The sequence below is a fragment of the Vigna radiata genome, unplaced genomic scaffold (genome assembly GCF_000741045.1).
Source record: "Vigna radiata var. radiata cultivar VC1973A unplaced genomic scaffold, Vradiata_ver6 scaffold_43, whole genome shotgun sequence".
NCBI lineage: Eukaryota > Viridiplantae > Streptophyta > Magnoliopsida > Fabales > Fabaceae > Vigna > Vigna radiata.
Genome location: NW_014542924.1, coordinates 408,342 through 425,839, shown reverse-complemented (window position 1 = coordinate 425,839; position 17,498 = coordinate 408,342). Strand labels below are relative to the sequence as shown.

At 32.1% G+C, this 17,498-nt stretch overlaps 1 protein-coding gene across 1 annotated transcript; it reads left to right on the top strand.

Annotated features, from left to right (window-relative positions):
• The first annotated feature begins 8,123 nt into the window (after positions 1–8,123).
• LOC106752781 (adenine/guanine permease AZG1) lies at positions 8,124–11,927 on the top strand. Its single transcript, XM_014634547.2, has 2 exons — positions 8,124–10,276; positions 11,258–11,927. The coding sequence occupies exon 1, from the start codon at positions 8,470–8,472 to the stop codon at positions 10,267–10,269; it is 1,800 nt and encodes a 599-aa protein (XP_014490033.1). The 5' UTR covers positions 8,124–8,469; the 3' UTR covers positions 10,270–10,276; positions 11,258–11,927.
• Positions 11,928–17,498: the final 5,571 nt, after the last annotated feature.

Genomic DNA, 17,498 nt, shown 5'->3' with positions numbered 1-17,498 from the left:
AATGATGAAGATGAAGTTTTGATGATGTCCAAATCATGTCAAGATATATCAAGATTCATGAAGATCCTTTGAAGACTTATTTTTGTTATGAAAAGCTTTTGTAATAATTGTAGTATAAATGTTTAGATCTTAGATTTGTAATAGGTTTTGATTCCATGTACTTTCATACTTTGTAATTGATGTTAAGAGTCAAAATCTCACTGTTTTAATCGATTAAAACTAGTATTAATCGATTAAAAAAAGTAAAAGCTGAAAACTCAACTTTTTCTGTTTTAATAGATTAAAATTCATTTTAATCGATTAAAAGTGACCGTTGGAGTTTTCTACTTTTGAAAACTAGCCGTTGTACTCATTTTAATCGATTAACACTAATAATAATCGATTAAATGCGTTAAATAGCCAGTTTCGGAGAATGGAAGAGTATTTGCTTGAGTCTATATATAGGCTCTCTTTATCCATCAACAACAACTCTTCCCTTGTGCTTTAGAACTCATAAATAATTGTGAATTGTGTGTTCTTGTTCGGTTTGAGAAACTCTCGTCTGTGGAGCTGGTGAAGTGCTGCTACGGTGACGGAGGAATAGCTGGTTCATCCTTGGTGCGTCTAAGGAGGTGTTTGGAAGAGGATCATCCTTCTTGAAGTATTCGGAGGAGGTGTTTCATGCTTCGTGAAGTATTCGGAGGAGGTGTCACATCCTTTGTGAAGATTCAACGGAGGTGTAGGTTCATTTCTTGTGGTATCAAGAGAGGTGGTTTCTAAACTCTTACAAATTGTTTCTTTGTGATTGTAATTTGTAATTGTTTTGTGCTTAGTGAACTGTTTATCTCGGTTTGAGATAAGCGATTGGACGTAGGATTGGTAAGATCCGAACCAGTATAAAATTATCTGTGCAAGTTTCTCTCAACCTTACTCTTTTATTTATATTTATTATTTGCGTAGTAAGATAAATTGAGTAGAAATTAAAAGGCACACGTTTGAATTAATAGCCCTCTTGGATTGTTATTCCACACTAACAATTCCGCTGCAGCCGCTCTGACAATACTTATAAATTTTAAAATATGCAGAGTGAATTGAAAATAAAAACAAAATTTAAAATATGCATAGTGAATGAAAACGAAAAGAAGTATTTTTTTTTTTTAAGTTGAGGATATATGTATTAAGTATTGTTATGTGTGAGAAGGAGTTGTATGACATTCCAAAATTATATAGCAAAATATGTAATGTAGAATGCATCAAATACAATACGACAAAGCAGTTAGGGATGTGTACTTAAGATGTTAGAAACAGTCATCTCAAAATAGCACTAGAATTTAAAACTTGAGTACGAGAGAGTATTTCAAAAGTACATAAAGGCAAATGGAACCCTATCAAGACTAAACAACAACATCCAAATGGATGATCATTACAAAAGGAAAACACCACACACAGAAACACACAAAGCAAGGGTGAGCTAATTATATAAAAAAGCATACTATATAAAGGCATATAACATACATAAGTTAGCTTCAACCAAGTAAAATAAATCACACATCCTATACATGTTATATTCTAGACTTTACTCGTCCGGACTTTAGAATGATAGTCGAGCTATGGCGAGTCTTACACTCGTGGTGACTTATGATACTTGGGTTCCCCATCTTGCCACACTCAAGAGGTTAGCCTATTACGGGCCTTAAGGCATACTGGAAGCCCCCAAGACTAAAGACTTCCTGCTACTCCTCACCACATAGTTCAATCTCTCTACGTGAGAAGGACCATTGGAGTTTCAAGATGACCCCCAATACTAAGCTCCTACTTTCATTCTAAAACACTAAGAATCTCACCAAGAGATTCTACACAGATGAAACTTGGTTTACCACTTGGATCGTACTTTCACCACTTTGTAATCATATACTTTTTGCCACAGTCAACGTATACATAATCTCAACAATATACATTACTCACCAATCACAAGGTTGATATCACATTCTCAATACATTCCAAATGTACACCCAATAACATACATCTTTCAACCAATCATAAGATTTATAACATAAATTTGATTACCTTTCATATGCATTATCAGCATAGCATTTATCCACCCCTTTCAATGTTTTAGAACTCAGAGGAATTATTCAATTAAAACAATCAAATGGAACTATTCAACTTATACATTTTTACACGTTCACAGTTTCCTCAAAAGGATTTATTTATAAATTAGTATCCACATCATACGAATAACATGTTAATTTGAAAACAACGGTCACATCACCACACTTGAATACGTAATAACACTAATAACATTTCCAACCTATCAAAACTGGTACACTTACATTCTGATAATCACATCGTACTTAGATTTACCGGAAAAATATTCTATCTACACATTTTATTTCACTTTCTAATAATTTCACTATATATATTAACCTCATCTAAAACAGAGAGTTCAGTTTCGAACTAATAAACCAAAAATAAACAAGGTGTGAGGACTTTATACCTTTCCATTAAACCTCTTTTCTCTCTTCTAAAATTCCACAGGTCCCACCACCACTAATAAATTTGCCAAGCACAATGTCTCCCTCTCCCTGTGATTCCTTTCACAAAACCAACTATAGAACACCATTGTTCCTACTCTTCACCTCAATTTTTTTTCGTAATAGTATAACAACTTCTTAAAAACGTTTTTCGTCAATATTTATTAGATAAAAACGAACCCACCTACCTACAATTTTTCACATAACCACTACTTTATCATATATATATATATATATATATATATATATATATATATATATATATATATATATATATATATATATATATATATATATATATATATAAAGTTACTCCAACCACTATAAGTTACTCCAGCCACTATGTATCTCTGTCCTTAACCTTCTTTACTCTCAAGCCAAACCCAAGAGCTACTCTCCTTCATCCCTACCAAGTTTCTTTCGTTAAAACACATCCTACTCTTAACCTTTCTCATTCTCACAAATCCCCCATGCCTCACGCCCAACACCAAACCCCCTTTTCCCAAAATTTCAATCTTCAATAAAAGAATTTTCCCCTCTCTACATCTCGGTTCTTGCTACTAACCAAATAAAATATTCTTTTCTCTAACAGCTCTTCATGTGAACCATAACACACCTATGCAAAAACTCTTCCTTTGATTTTAATATTATCTAATACGACAACAAAATAAACCATAGGCAATACAACTCCCACATACATACATACATACATACATACATACATACATACATACATATATATATATATATATATATATATAAATCATCACCACGATAAAAGGAAAGCATAGGCAACCAAAGAACATTAACACACCCAAACCACCATGTGAATAACTATAGAATCAAGTTGCTCCCCTTACCTTAGGTTTTCAGAGCACAGCTAATTTAAGATGCCCTAACAGTACCTCCGCACAGAGACAAATTCAACATTACCTATATGCCACCAAATTGGTGTAGACACAGTCTTTAGAGCTTGATTGAACAGAAAACACTAAGAGAAATGCTTGCTAGTCACATGCAACCAGTGGAGTTATGTGCCCTAGTTGCAAGAACAGTTGGAGAAAGGGGGGAAATCTACTTACCAGTCAGATCGGAAAAATGTTCGGTTCAAAATGAAGCCCTCTACGTTAGGAATGATTCGGCAGCACCTAATTAACAATGTACTGGTTGGATCAGTGGGAAAGTTAGAGAGAAGGCAAAGGAAATTTAGGAAAATGAGCTTTTAGAGAGAGAATCTCAGCAAAATGAATCAGATTTTTTTTAACCCTCCTAAGGCTATGTTACCCTTAGTTTAATGGGCCTGGCTACCCCGAACATAGGGCCTGGGTGCCCCCACATAGGGCCCAATAACCTTATATTTTTCAGGCTCTTACAAGTTGTATTTGTATTTGTATTTTTTGTGAAATATAGAAGTTGTTCAAATAAATTAGGAAGGATAACATATATATTAGTAGTCTTTTGTAACATAAGAAGCAAATTTCACAATATAAATTTTTTTTTGTTAACTATTACATTACAAGAATTAGTGATTTTGAGTTAATGTCAATCGTATGCCCTACTAAAATATGAACTTTTAGCATAGTTGTTTAAATTCACACTAAACTACAAAAACTTGATGTTATATATATTATAGTGTGAATCATAATTTACATTAAAAAATAATGGGTGCAATAATTCACTATTAATTTTTTAAATTTATAATTTTTTGAAATGAGTCAAACTAAAAATAATATCATTAATTCAAATTCACATATCAAATTGTTATATTTAAACATTTAGTTTAATTTAATTTTTTCATGTGACTTAAATTTAAAATATATTTTAAAATTTTCTTATTATCTATAAAAAATAATAATAAATTTTGGATTTAGAACTTTTTCTTTTACATATTTTCTGCCCCCTTTAATCCTTAGTGTCCTTATAGGTAACAAACTTTTTAAGCTCTATAAAGAAAAATTAACGATTGAAAGTGTTTTTAATTGTATAAATATGATAAACTAATGAAAATAAAAATATGTTATAACTATTTCTTATTATAATTTTACTTCTTATTTTTACGGAAAATTACAAACACTCCTATTATATAATTTGACATTATTAAAAAATAATAGAAAAATACTTTTGTGATTTTTGTATGTACACTATTTTTAATGATTTTTATATCAATTTCAGTAATATTTTCAATTAATTTTATAATAATGTAATATATAATGTAAGGACTAAGAAAATAAATTGTTAAGAGTAGATAGATGTATTAAAATAATGAGACTGAACACTTAGTATTAAAATAAGCCAACCGTATAAATAGAAATTTAAAACACTCAGCTCATTATATCAGTATCTCTCTAGAAACACTATTCTCTACATTTCCTCTCCTTTGTCTCTAGATTTTCTCATGGGAGGTTCATTTGTTCGACGATCAAGAGGCACCTATGTGATCCTAGAGTCAAGGGCTTTCTGTTTCACCAATCAGTTGGGTGGGAAGAGTTGGTAAGTTTCGTTCTCTTGTTCTTGGTGATTTCTGGTTTTCAATGCATGCAAGAAATGATTTTGTTTGCATGCATTCCGTAGTCTCCTTCTTCCCTTTCTAATTTCATTTCGATTCAATGGTTGGTCTTTTTTCATCGGTTGAGGGTTCATATGTGTTCTTAGGATTTTCGTAAGATGAAAGCAATTTCTAGATTGTCTGGTGTATGTTAGGGAATAGATAAATTATGAACTATATGTGCTGGAATGATATTTTATGACATATATAATTATGGTGTGATTTGATTACTTCAGTATTAATACGTGTTGGATAATTGGATCTGTGTTGGATCATAGAATGATGAATTGAGTTTGTGTTCTGTTTGAAATGATACCAATGTTGTGGTTAGATGTTTTGTGCTGAAGAAATCTGATATAAGAATGTTAGTTAAAAGCTGAAATGGTTTATAATTGTTCTTTTAAGTCTTGAGAGGAAGTGAGGTAGTGATTTTGAGTAATTGGGGTTTTGTGTGTAATTGGTCTGTATAGGGGGTTTTGGTAAGTCCAATATGACTGAGTTGAGTTGCTAGAATGGTCAAAAACATGTTCCAAGTGGTAGATTTTGATTTGGCTCCCTAAATTGATAAAAATTGAGGTTTTAGAGTAGGAATTTGGTATAAACACTTTAGATTGATGATTAAGGGTGTTTAGAATCGCTTAGACAAGTTTAATTAAGTATATTATACAATCTAGGAGTGTTAGAAGTTGGGAAAAATTAGTTAAAATTTGTTTTGGGTGGTTGAGTTTCATAATTCTACAGAATTTCATTCTGCAGATTATGCAGACTTGATGAGCGACTTGTCCAGAACCTGTTTTATTCCTTTTATCCCTGTTTTATGATAACCTTGAGCTATGTTTTGACTTTAGAATGGTGTAGAATTATCTATGATATTGTATGATCATGTATTATGGTATATAGTTGTTCATGTCTTTAGTTAAGTTTTAAAGTGAAAGTATGATTAATGAACTAAATTTCATGACTCAGGGTGAGAATCTTGGAAGTGTTTGAGGATGATGAGGTAGTTGTGTTGTATAAATGTATGGAGCTTTGAAATGGTAATTTTATTCCGACACTCTAAGGATTATTCATGCTCAATTAGAGAAGGATGATGCTTGTGGTGAGAGTATCGGGAGGTTCTTGCCTATAGGCTTAGAGTTTAGCCATAGACTGGTATAAGAACTAACCTTGTATAGTGTTGGGGAATGCCAGCTGAACTATACAAGTGCAAAGACTACCAATAGTTCAACATTTATATAAAATCCGGATAAGTCTTATTGAGTATCTGATGCATGAGAAATTTGTGTACATTGTGCTATTTATAATGTAATCTAATTGTTTTAGATAATTGTGTCATATGAACAATTTTTGTTTACCTAGCTTACCCTTGTTTTTCTGTTGTTTGTCCTTGTATGTTTTCTCTTTTGCAATGATCACCTGATTGGTATGAGCTTAGGGAGACATTTGTTTCAGTTGCTTTCACAGCAGGTGATCAAAGGGATTCAGTAGAGAAGTTGGACGAATCCACAGATGTAGATATCGTCTTTCTTAGGTTTGTTTCTTATAATAATTAATTTATCATATATATGATATTCATTTTAATAGTATTTTACTATTAAAAATGGAACTTTACATATAACACTTTCTATATCAAATTATTAATTTTATTATAATATAGTGTATGAAATTTTTTACATTAACTACTAATTTTCTACATTAAAAGTTTTAATCTAGTAGGAGATGCATAAAGGATGGTGTGAGGTAAAAGAATAGTAATAGAATGTGGAAAAAGATGCCTAACAAAATAGTTTGAATGTATTATGATTTGAAAGTGTTAAGAAGTGTTTATGAAAGAAAGAAAAAAACATTCAAAAGAAGGAGAAAAAAACCCAGATGAAAAACAAAAGTTGAAGAAGGAGCTAATGAACGAGAATAATTGGTGATACTATAATTTATTGAAGCAAAGGAACACAAATAATAAAGGAGGAGGAAAATAAGAAAGAAGAAAGTGTTTCAAGAACAAGAAATGAAAGAGAAAACTTTAATACATTCTATTTTAATGACTTTGACTTTCTATATCAGTTTATCTTTTAACCAATATAGTAAGAAGATAGATACTAAGCTTAAAAGAACTAAAATATACTTTCTATTTAGATTATAAAGTCAACTAATATAGGAATTCCTTTATCTTTGACAATGATTAAATAAATCATCAATTAATAATACATTGATTCTTTCTATTCCTACAGTAGTATATTTTTTTCTACATTGATTAAAAAATTTATCTTTTAAAGAGATTAAATTTAATTTTGCAATAAATATTCAAATCCAAAACATATTAATTTTAGGAAAAACGAAAATATATTCAAATCCACTAGGATACTAAAGTCCAAAAGTGAATATGTAATTTTGAGTTACGGGCAGATTAAATTTTTATTTATTATAGATTGACTAAAATTTATAATGCTCCAGGTCCATGTTTTAGTATTTCTCCTGTGATTATATTGTTCTGAATTTTAGCTATAAGAATTAAATGAATAAGAGAAATGAGGATATCTCCTGAAAGCATGTGCTGCAGAATTTGACCATGTGAAACCATGCGATATTTTTAAGCACATGGCGACAGATGGTAGTATTGTTATAGTTTATGTATCACGTCAATGATAAATGGAACATGTCTTCTAATATGTAATAGTAATACTTGTCTAATTTAAAACAAACAAGTCACTCCCACGTTAAACAAACCCATGTTTTATTATTTAAATCAAACACTGTCTCTAAAGAGTATCATTTACGGTTGTGGATGAATTTCATTGCAGCAACTATGCGAGTTAGATAAAAGGGCTGTGATAGTCAACAATATAGCTCAAAAGGATTTCCACACATTCGCCTCCTACGTAGGATTACGAACACATGGAAATTTTAATGATGTTTCATTAACAAAAATATGTATATTCAAAGTCAAAACCATCCTACTAACCCCAGCTGTAGAAGGACAGTGTTTCACACTATCCGTTGGAATTTAATATTGTAATAAATGTGAACAAACAAAAATGTCTGCCCCATGTGTACATAACAGCCGGGGCGCATAAATAGATAATCAGAGGATTTGTGAATTTAATTTGAATGGAAGAGATGATTATTAATTAGTTTAAAAAAAGAGTTTTGGTGTGAAAGGTGGAAGGAGAAAATATAATTAATTAGATGAGGGGGGTGAGTTGAGAGTATATAAGAGATCCCTGGTGATTGGAATCTATCCTTTGGAAAAAGAAATAGGAAACAAATGAAAGCTTGCCACAGCTCTCTCTCTGTTTCTGTGTTTCTGTTTGTGTTTTGCTGAGCTCTGCCTTTCTCTCATGATATGCAAATATCCTAATCCATTCCCAAACCCTATATAAACCTCAAACAACACTTCAAACACTATAACATCCAATGGAAATGGAGGCTCAAAGGCCCCCACTTCCTCAACACAACGCCCACAACAACCCGCTCTCGCGCCTAAACCAATACGTAGCCAAAACCAGATTAGGAAAATGGTTCAAGATCTCCCAACGCAACTCCACCTTCACCACCGAGCTCCGCGCCGGCACAGCCACTTTCCTCACCATGGCCTACATCCTCGCCGTCAACGCCTCCATCCTCACTGACTCCGGCGGCACCTGTTCTGTCTCCGACTGCCTACCCCTCTGCTCCGACCCCTCTGTCCCTATCTCAGCCTGCAACACCTCTTCCCTCCGCCTCCTCCATCCCGACCAGTCATGCAAGTTCGACCCTGTTAACCCTGGTTACGCCGAGTGCCTCGAAAACACTCGCAAGGACTTGATCGTCGCCACCATAGCCTCTTCTCTCATTGGCTGCTTCATCATGGGCACCTTCGCCAACCTCCCTCTGGGCCTAGCCCCCGGCATGGGCTCCAACGCCTACTTCGCCTACACCGTCGTCGGCTTCCATGGCTCCGGCAACGTCTCCTACCAGAGCGCTTTGGCCGCAGTCTTCATCGAAGGAATCATCTTTCTCCTCATCTCCGCAATTGGTCTTCGTGCCAAACTCGCCAAACTCGTCCCCAAGCCTGTCAGAATCAGCTCCTCTGCGGGAATCGGGCTTTTCCTCGCCTTCATCGGGCTTCAAAACAACCAAGGAATCGGGCTCATCGGGTACAGCCCATCCACACTGCTCACCCTCGGCGCCTGTCCATCCTCTTCACGGGCCTCCCTCGCGCCCGTTATAACAGCCGCTAACGGCACGATCAGTTTGCTACCCGGCGGAACAGTCTCGGGCGATATCCTCTGCCTGCGCGACAGAATGGAAAGCCCCACGCTCTGGCTTGGCCTGGTGGGTTTCGTCATAATCGCCTACTGTCTCGTTAAGAACGTCAAAGGCGCCATGATATACGGCATCGTTTTCGTCACCGTGGTGTCGTGGTTCCGCAACACCAAAGTCACGGCTTTTCCCAACACCGACGCGGGTAATTCCGCCCACCAGTACTTCAAGAAGGTGGTGGATGTTCACACCATAAAGAGCACGGCGGGGGCTCTTAGCTTCAAGAGCATAGGGAAAGGGTATTTCTGGGAGGCCGTGGTGACGTTCTTGTACGTCGACATTCTCGACACCACCGGAACGCTGTACTCCATGGCGCGCTTCGCCGGCTTCACCGACGAAAAGGGGGGGTTCGAGGGACAGTACTTCGCGTTCATGTCCGACGCCACTTCCATCGTGGTGGGGTCCTTGCTCGGGACCTCCCCCGTCACGGCGTTCATCGAGTCGTCGACGGGGATCCGGGAGGGTGGGAGGACGGGAATTACGGCGCTGACGGTGGCGGCGTATTTCTTCCTGGCGTTCTTCTTCACGCCGCTGCTGGCGTCGATTCCGGCGTGGGCGGTGGGGCCGCCGCTGATTCTGGTGGGGGTTTTGATGATGAGATCGGTGGTGGAGATTAATTGGGAGGACATGAGGGAGGCGATACCGGCGTTCGTGACGCTGATTCTGATGCCGTTGACGTATTCGATCGCGTATGGGCTGATCGGTGGGATTGGGACTTACGTGGTGTTGAACCTTTGGGATTGGGGCAGAGAGATTTTGGGTCGGTTTGGGGTTACCAAAACAACAACAAGGGTGCCCCAAGATGAGGATTCCCATCATCATCATCATCACCCTGAGAGGGTCAATGGAGTACAACAAAATCAACATTCTCCACAAAATCCAACTTCCAAAGCAGTTCAACTAGACCCTTAATTTTAGGGTACGTGGTTCTCTATGATAATATCCTCTTTTTCATATTCATACATCAATTTCACAACCTTCGATTCTTTTTGTAGTACCAATTTTATTATCATGCCACTATGTGAATACGTTACATTATTATTCCATGTCCTGTTTTACACATCATTTTTATTTCGGTTCAAACTACAAAATAAATCCAAAACTTGGATGGATGGATATCATGAACTTGGCTTTCAAACATCTCCCACTCATATTCTTTCATGCTTTGCCAATCTTTGGACTTATTGTTTCCAAGTTTTGTGCCTCAGATTCGGCTAAAGTGCATCTTAGGTTTGGATCACATATTCCGTTATCTACTTCTCCTTATTACTTTTTTTTTTATGGATTTAAATAACTTTTTCTCCCCATTTCATTTTTTTTCCTGGATAAAATTTTTCATTTCTATTTTCTGCTCTGCCGTTTTGTATAAGATGTTTTTACAACTCTTTATTTTCTTTAAGTTTTTCCGTTAAATAAGAAGTAATTAAAAAAATTAATTGAAGGAAAATGAAACTCTCGATATCACGTTCTTTATTATTATTATTATTATTTTAAGAAAAACAACATACTTTATAAAAAAAGGTTGTTTAAGTTCTATTTAATTGCTAACGTAGTCATTTAATTAGCGCTACTTAAAGGATGTAAATAAACTATATGATCAAAACATAAATAAAACTTTTATGAAGGCCCAAAATAGGAAAAAAAAATAGGAGGATCAAAACCAAAACAGAAAAAGTTATCGGTATCACTATCTTATCACTTAACAACTAATTCATCACTTAAAAGAAGGTTAATAAAGTTTAAGGATTAAAACAAAAATATTGAGAGCCAAAACATGAGAAAAACTTATTAAGTACTGTATACAAAATTTCCAAATAAACAAGGAAAAGAAAATATTTAAAACTTATTTATAAGAAGGACTTATTTGGAATTAGACTTAATTATGCTAAAATTCTCGCAGCACACATGTTCCTGTTTTGGTTTATAGAAAAGGATTTAGTGCTTCGTATTGCCTCGGCCTCGTCTTCGTCGTAGTCTACCAACGCATCCTCCACCTACTTTACCTCGACGATCAACTAGCCTTCGTCAAGCGCAAATTCTCTGGCCATAGCAACCCCAAAAAAAACTTAATATCGAGATTTTGACGAGATCTTCCGCCAGCTGCAAATCGAGGCCAAGGCACGCGTCGAGAATTTGAAGAAAACAAGTCCCCTCCCCATAGTGGCTCCTCAAAGGTAACAACAAAACGGCACTTTTGATGTAAATAGGCTACAGAAGCTTGAAGGAAAAATGGGCAATGGAAATGGGAACGGGAAGAAGAAAGAGGTTGTTGTGGCTGCCAAGGCTGAGCCAAAAAAAGTGGTTAAGAAAAACATGGTTTGGGATGATTCCTCTCCGCAAACCAAACTGGACTTTACTGATCACCTTCATGGGGATAAAAAGGTTGACTTTCTAGCTAAAGAACAAGGCGAGAGTATGATGGATAAAGAAGAGGTTCTTAGCAGTGACAACCAGGTTGAAGATGACGACGATGATGATATTGGAAAGGATATTTGTTTTGCCCACTTTTAATTTAATTAAATTTGATTTTTCCTTTTGTATTCTAATTTTTAATACAAAATACACTTTCAGACACTTTTTTTTAATGACACGTCGTTTAAAAAGACAATGTCAGCATGTCTCGTAATTATGTCTTTAATTATGTCTTCTCAATATAAATTGTTTTATTAATTTAATTTTATAAAAATAAAGATCTAATTAAAATATCGAAAAAGAAAATCTTATTTAAAATTCTGAACAAAAATAGAAAAATATTAAAACATTAACGCAAGATTAAAACATTAAAAACTCAAACTTTTAAGTGTCAAAACAATATCCTAGGTATATTATAAAAATGTCAAAATATTTAAGTTAAATGATAAATACTTTAAATTATATAAAAGTTATTAAAAAAATAATTATAAAAAAAACATTGACCCATAAATTTTTTTAAGTGATTCTTCATGCACCTCCTTATTTTCTTCTTTTACTTTCAAAATTCCGATTTTTTTTTTATTAAAAACCTACTAACTTTCGATAATTCATTAAAAATTTTACGTATTTTAAAAATTTTTAAAATCTTAATCGATTTTGAAAGTGAACAAAGTTTTAATCTATTTTTGAAAATTGATTAAGAAAATTCTTCAATCGAATTTTAAAAATTGATTAAATTCTATTTTTTTAAAAAGAATTCTTAGGTTTTGAAAAACTGATTAAGGTTTTCTTTTAACTTTTATAGCTTTTTTATTTTTTTTATTTATTAATAATAATAAAAATAATAAAATATATTTAAAAAATTAAAAAACAAAATTTATTATTTTAAATTAAAAATAAATTAAAAAATCATTTATTTTAATTTAATAATGAAAAACTGAAAACAAAAAAATTTCAGAAAATATGTTAACTTAAATACGATCTATTTTCAAATACGGTTAATATTTTCTTAAATTTTTTGTTTTCAATTTTTTAATATGTTTTATTTAATTTTGTTTAATAAATAATATTTTATTAAATTTTTAAGGTTTTCTTTTTAAAATAAAAAATTTATTTTAGTTTAATTGTTTATATTTATAATAATAATAATAATATCTTTATATTATTCAATTAAAATAAATAAATTTTTAATTTCGTTTTTTCAATCTAAAATATTAAATTTTGTTTTTAATTTTTTTAATATGTTTTATTATTAATAAATAAAAAACAAAAAAATAAACTAAAAAAGATTAAAAGAAATAAAACTTTAATCGATTTTGGAAAACTGAAATTTTTATTAACCAACTTTCAAAAATCGATTAAAAAATGTTTTTAATTGATTTTTGTAAATTATTTAAAAAAGAATTTAACCAACTTTTAAAAAATGTTAAGATTTTGTCGAGATTAAGATTTTAACAAAATTTTAAATATGTAAAACTTTTAATTAACTTTTGAAAGCCAATTGTTTTTAATAGAAAAGAGGATAAAAAGAAAATTTTGGAGGTGAAGGAGGAAAGTAAAGAAGTGTAAGAAGATTTGCTTACTTATTTTTATGTATATTTTTTTCAACTTGCCAATTTTTATATTACTTTATTTGGATTTTGTTGTTTCAACATTATTTGTAACAGTAACTTAACCAGAGATAGAAGAGAATAAAAGTAATTAAATTTACAATTTTATAGTTTATATATGATTTAAATTTTCATGTAAACATATAAAATCTTGTAAGCTATAAAAAAAAAAAACCATAATTTCATCACACAATTTGTATAGGTATATAATAAGTGGTTAGGGCCATTTTCTGATCATGGCTTTTCTTCAAGGGAGATTAAATATTTTTTTAATTGTTTGGTCCATTTCTTAACCAATAATTATTAATTAGAATGTTATGAATGTTGTGCGATCTTGAGATTATTTGAGTTAATGATTTTATTCCAATTACTATACGACAATAGATTAATTTTATATAGATAAAGAACGTTTAAATAGTTATTACTTTTTTATTATAATAAATAATATTAAATTTTGATGAATTTTGTATCATGGTGTATTTTGTTGATAAATTTTATCGATAATTTTAATTCTTATCATTGGTATTGATAAATAATAATAAATTTTTTATTATATTAGATGAGATTTATTAAATATTAAACAAAGATAAGTGAAAAGAAGAGGAAAAAAGAGAACACGGAAAAAGAAGAAGAAAAAGGAGGAGAAAGAGGAAGAGACACAATAGTGACGAAGATGCATCAATGGCAGTGACGTAGAAGAGACGATAATGTGTCGCTACTAGATTATGATAATTGGAGACCAGAAGAGGAGGGGAGAAAAAAAAACGAGGAAAAGAGAAAGAAAAAAAAGAAGATAAAGATGAAAAATATTCAATCGTGATATTTAGTGATGGTCAAAATCAATTGGTAATTAACAAAATATATTTACTAATTTATTAATAGATTTAGTGAACATTGGATAAAATTTATCAAAAGTCATTTTACTACTGAAATTTTTATTATCAGTAATATATTGGTAAAATTGTCAATGATTTTTCTATTATTGACAAACTATGTTCATTGATAATATGCGATTTTTTGTTAGTGAACATTTCAAATTCTAGGGTGTTATGGATTATTAAAAAAATCAGTAAAATTTAATGCTTTATCATAGTGCGGAAACATATTTTCAAAAACTTAACATTTAAATGACATAATTTATTCAAAACATAATAGTTCCACAACACTTGTCTAATAAAATAACGAAGGAAATAAAATAACTTCAATTACATTGTCTTAAAGTTCAAACTTAATAACTTTAAATAAAAATCTCAAGTTTGTCCCCCATCATCTCTCGAATCTATCATGTAGCAACATCATTTGCAACATCATTTATTCGCGTATAATACATTATACAATCATCGTCGATAATCTCATTCACAACACACAAACACATATGTGGTTAGTTTTCGATAAAACAATCATACTAATAATAAGATATAAACACATTGAATATATAAACCATAAATCATCCCATACCCAATAGTAAGAACAAGATTCCTAGTCCTTTAACATAAATAATCAAATCATACTAATAATAAGATATAAACACATTAAATATATCAACCATAAATCACCCCATACCCAGTAATAACAAGATTCCTAGTCCTTTAACATAAATAATGAAATCATACTAATAATAAGATATAAACACATTGAATATATCAACCATAAATCACCCCATACCCAACAACAATAACAAGATTTCTAATCCTTTAACATAAATAATGAATTACTCAATTATTGATCCTTGATCTTCAGTCCTTGACCCTTGACCCCTGAACCTTGATGTCATCATTAAGATCTCGAACATAGACCCTTGATCTATTCACTCATTAGCGCCTAAGTTAATTACTTACTATAACCATTATAGTAACACTGCTATCAACATAACATCTCAAATACCATGATCATCATCATGACTACACCACCATCATGATTATCTTAGTCATGAACAACACCATGAGCATCACAATACCATAACATCATAGTGGAAAGAATCAGTCTCACTCTTGTACCATACATCACCCGCCTGTAACCACTCCTACAGACCAATATGTAGCTTCCCCTATAGATACATTCAAGTAGTCCCGCAATCCATTTAAGGAACATGTAGTCCTGTCACACAAGGACAAGGAACACACAATCACCCTCACACAAGGAAGGCTCAATATTTGAGCAACCCTTCGATGCTCACAAGAAAAAAAGGAAGCACCTATCCGTAGATAGCACCAGGATTTACTAAGTATAGCTAGTAGACTTATCCTCCATCTCATGCTCATCAACCACATACTCAGGTACATCCCAACACTTACTCATGCTCCAACCACAACCACAAGTCAAACCTAACCTTAAACATAACCATTAATCTCATTCTCTGATTATCATTGCATTCCACAACTCCTCAAGCTTAGTTCATGTTTATTCTTCATCAAAACGCACTTATTTAACAAAAATGCAATGTGATAACTGATTATCATAAGTAATAATCAATTATTCTTGAAAAAATGACATTTACACAAAATACCCTGAGATAATCGGTTATCTTAAGTGATAATAAATTATCTTAGTGATTCTACACAACAAATCACAAGAATTCATCATGCATAAGGGATAATCAATTTTCATCCCAGATAATCGACTATTCCCAAAACTCAACTCACAATCAATGCATAAATAGTCTATTATAATTAATGATAATCGATTATTGCTGAATCGAAACACATCCTGGACAGAATTCAAGTCCGCAAACAAACATGCAACAACCCTAAATCACAAGGAAACTCCCCCAAAACCTTATGCATGCATTATGAACAGACCCTAATACATACATTACATCACTTGAATTATCTAAAACCCATCATTATGCAAATTATAACCCAAACAAACCCAATATTCTGCATATAATTATCATACCATCTTTTTATCATATATTTACATGATAAAACCCTCAATTATTATAACTTTGTTCCCCCTTAGTATCAAACCCTATAGTGGGATAACCCAACAAAACAGTACATACATTTATAGGGAAAACAAAACACAACCATGATATAACCCTATCACCATGCAAAACATATTCTCATACATACACATGCATCAAAACAACATTACCTTTCAAGATAATCAAAAGCAAACCCTATTCGTCATACAAACAAATAAGAAACAAACAATGGTAAGTTTCCTCATATCTTGCCCAATCTTAGTGCTTTTATCTACAACTCCAAACAACATCAATCTTCTTTCGCACTAAAGTTTTCTGTAGCTTTTCCTTTCTCTCCCAGAAACGCCTCTCTCTCTCTCTCCCTATCTCTCTATTTTTTTCGTTTTAGATATAGAGTAACAATGTGCATACCTTAGTTTCCCTTTCTCCTTTTTATCTTCTTTTATTCTATCTTTATCTTTTTGGCTTTAATAAAATCTCTCACTTTATCTCTAAAATCCACCAAGAAATTTCCCAATTATGTTTCAAATTTTATTTTCTTTCTTTTACTTCCTACACTCTCTTATATTAATTTATGCACCAATTAATAAAGGTAAAAGAGCATTAGACCAAAAAGACAATTAAAATTTAAGTTTCTCTTAAACTTTTCTCTCTAGAAATTGAACCCACATCTACTCCATCCTAAACAATACTCCTACCAACAAACCAACACATCATATTGGTAATATAACATACACACAAATCATCAAATTAATAACATACCAAGTGTTTCATATTAATAATAACATCAAATAATTACTATGACAATTACCATTCTAAAAAACATCTAGACATTAAATTCAATTGTCAAACAATAATCCATAAGTCTCACCAACCACATTTTTTCTAATATCACAATTTTTTCGAATCTTACACAACTCAAACGAAAAATAAAAGAAAGTATTTATAACAATAGAAATTTGTTCCATCATGAACTAAATGAATCAATAACTAAAGCTAAGGACAAAGTAAAAAAAATTGATTAAAATCATAATAGGAGTAAAAGTTGTTGAAATCATAAGGAGGACGAAAATTAAATTCATTCATGAAAATAATTTAAAATTTAATTTTTGGATAAAAATTAATTAGTGAATTAAAAATATATGTAAATATTGATTTGTTATACAATCAATTAGCTGAGAAGAATCACTAACAAA

Bases quoted from the DNA above. Each gene is read 5' to 3' on its own strand.
- LOC106752781 (XM_014634547.2), top strand. From the start codon at position 8,470: ATGGAAATGGAGGCTCAAAGGCCCCCACTTCCTCAACACAACGCCCAC.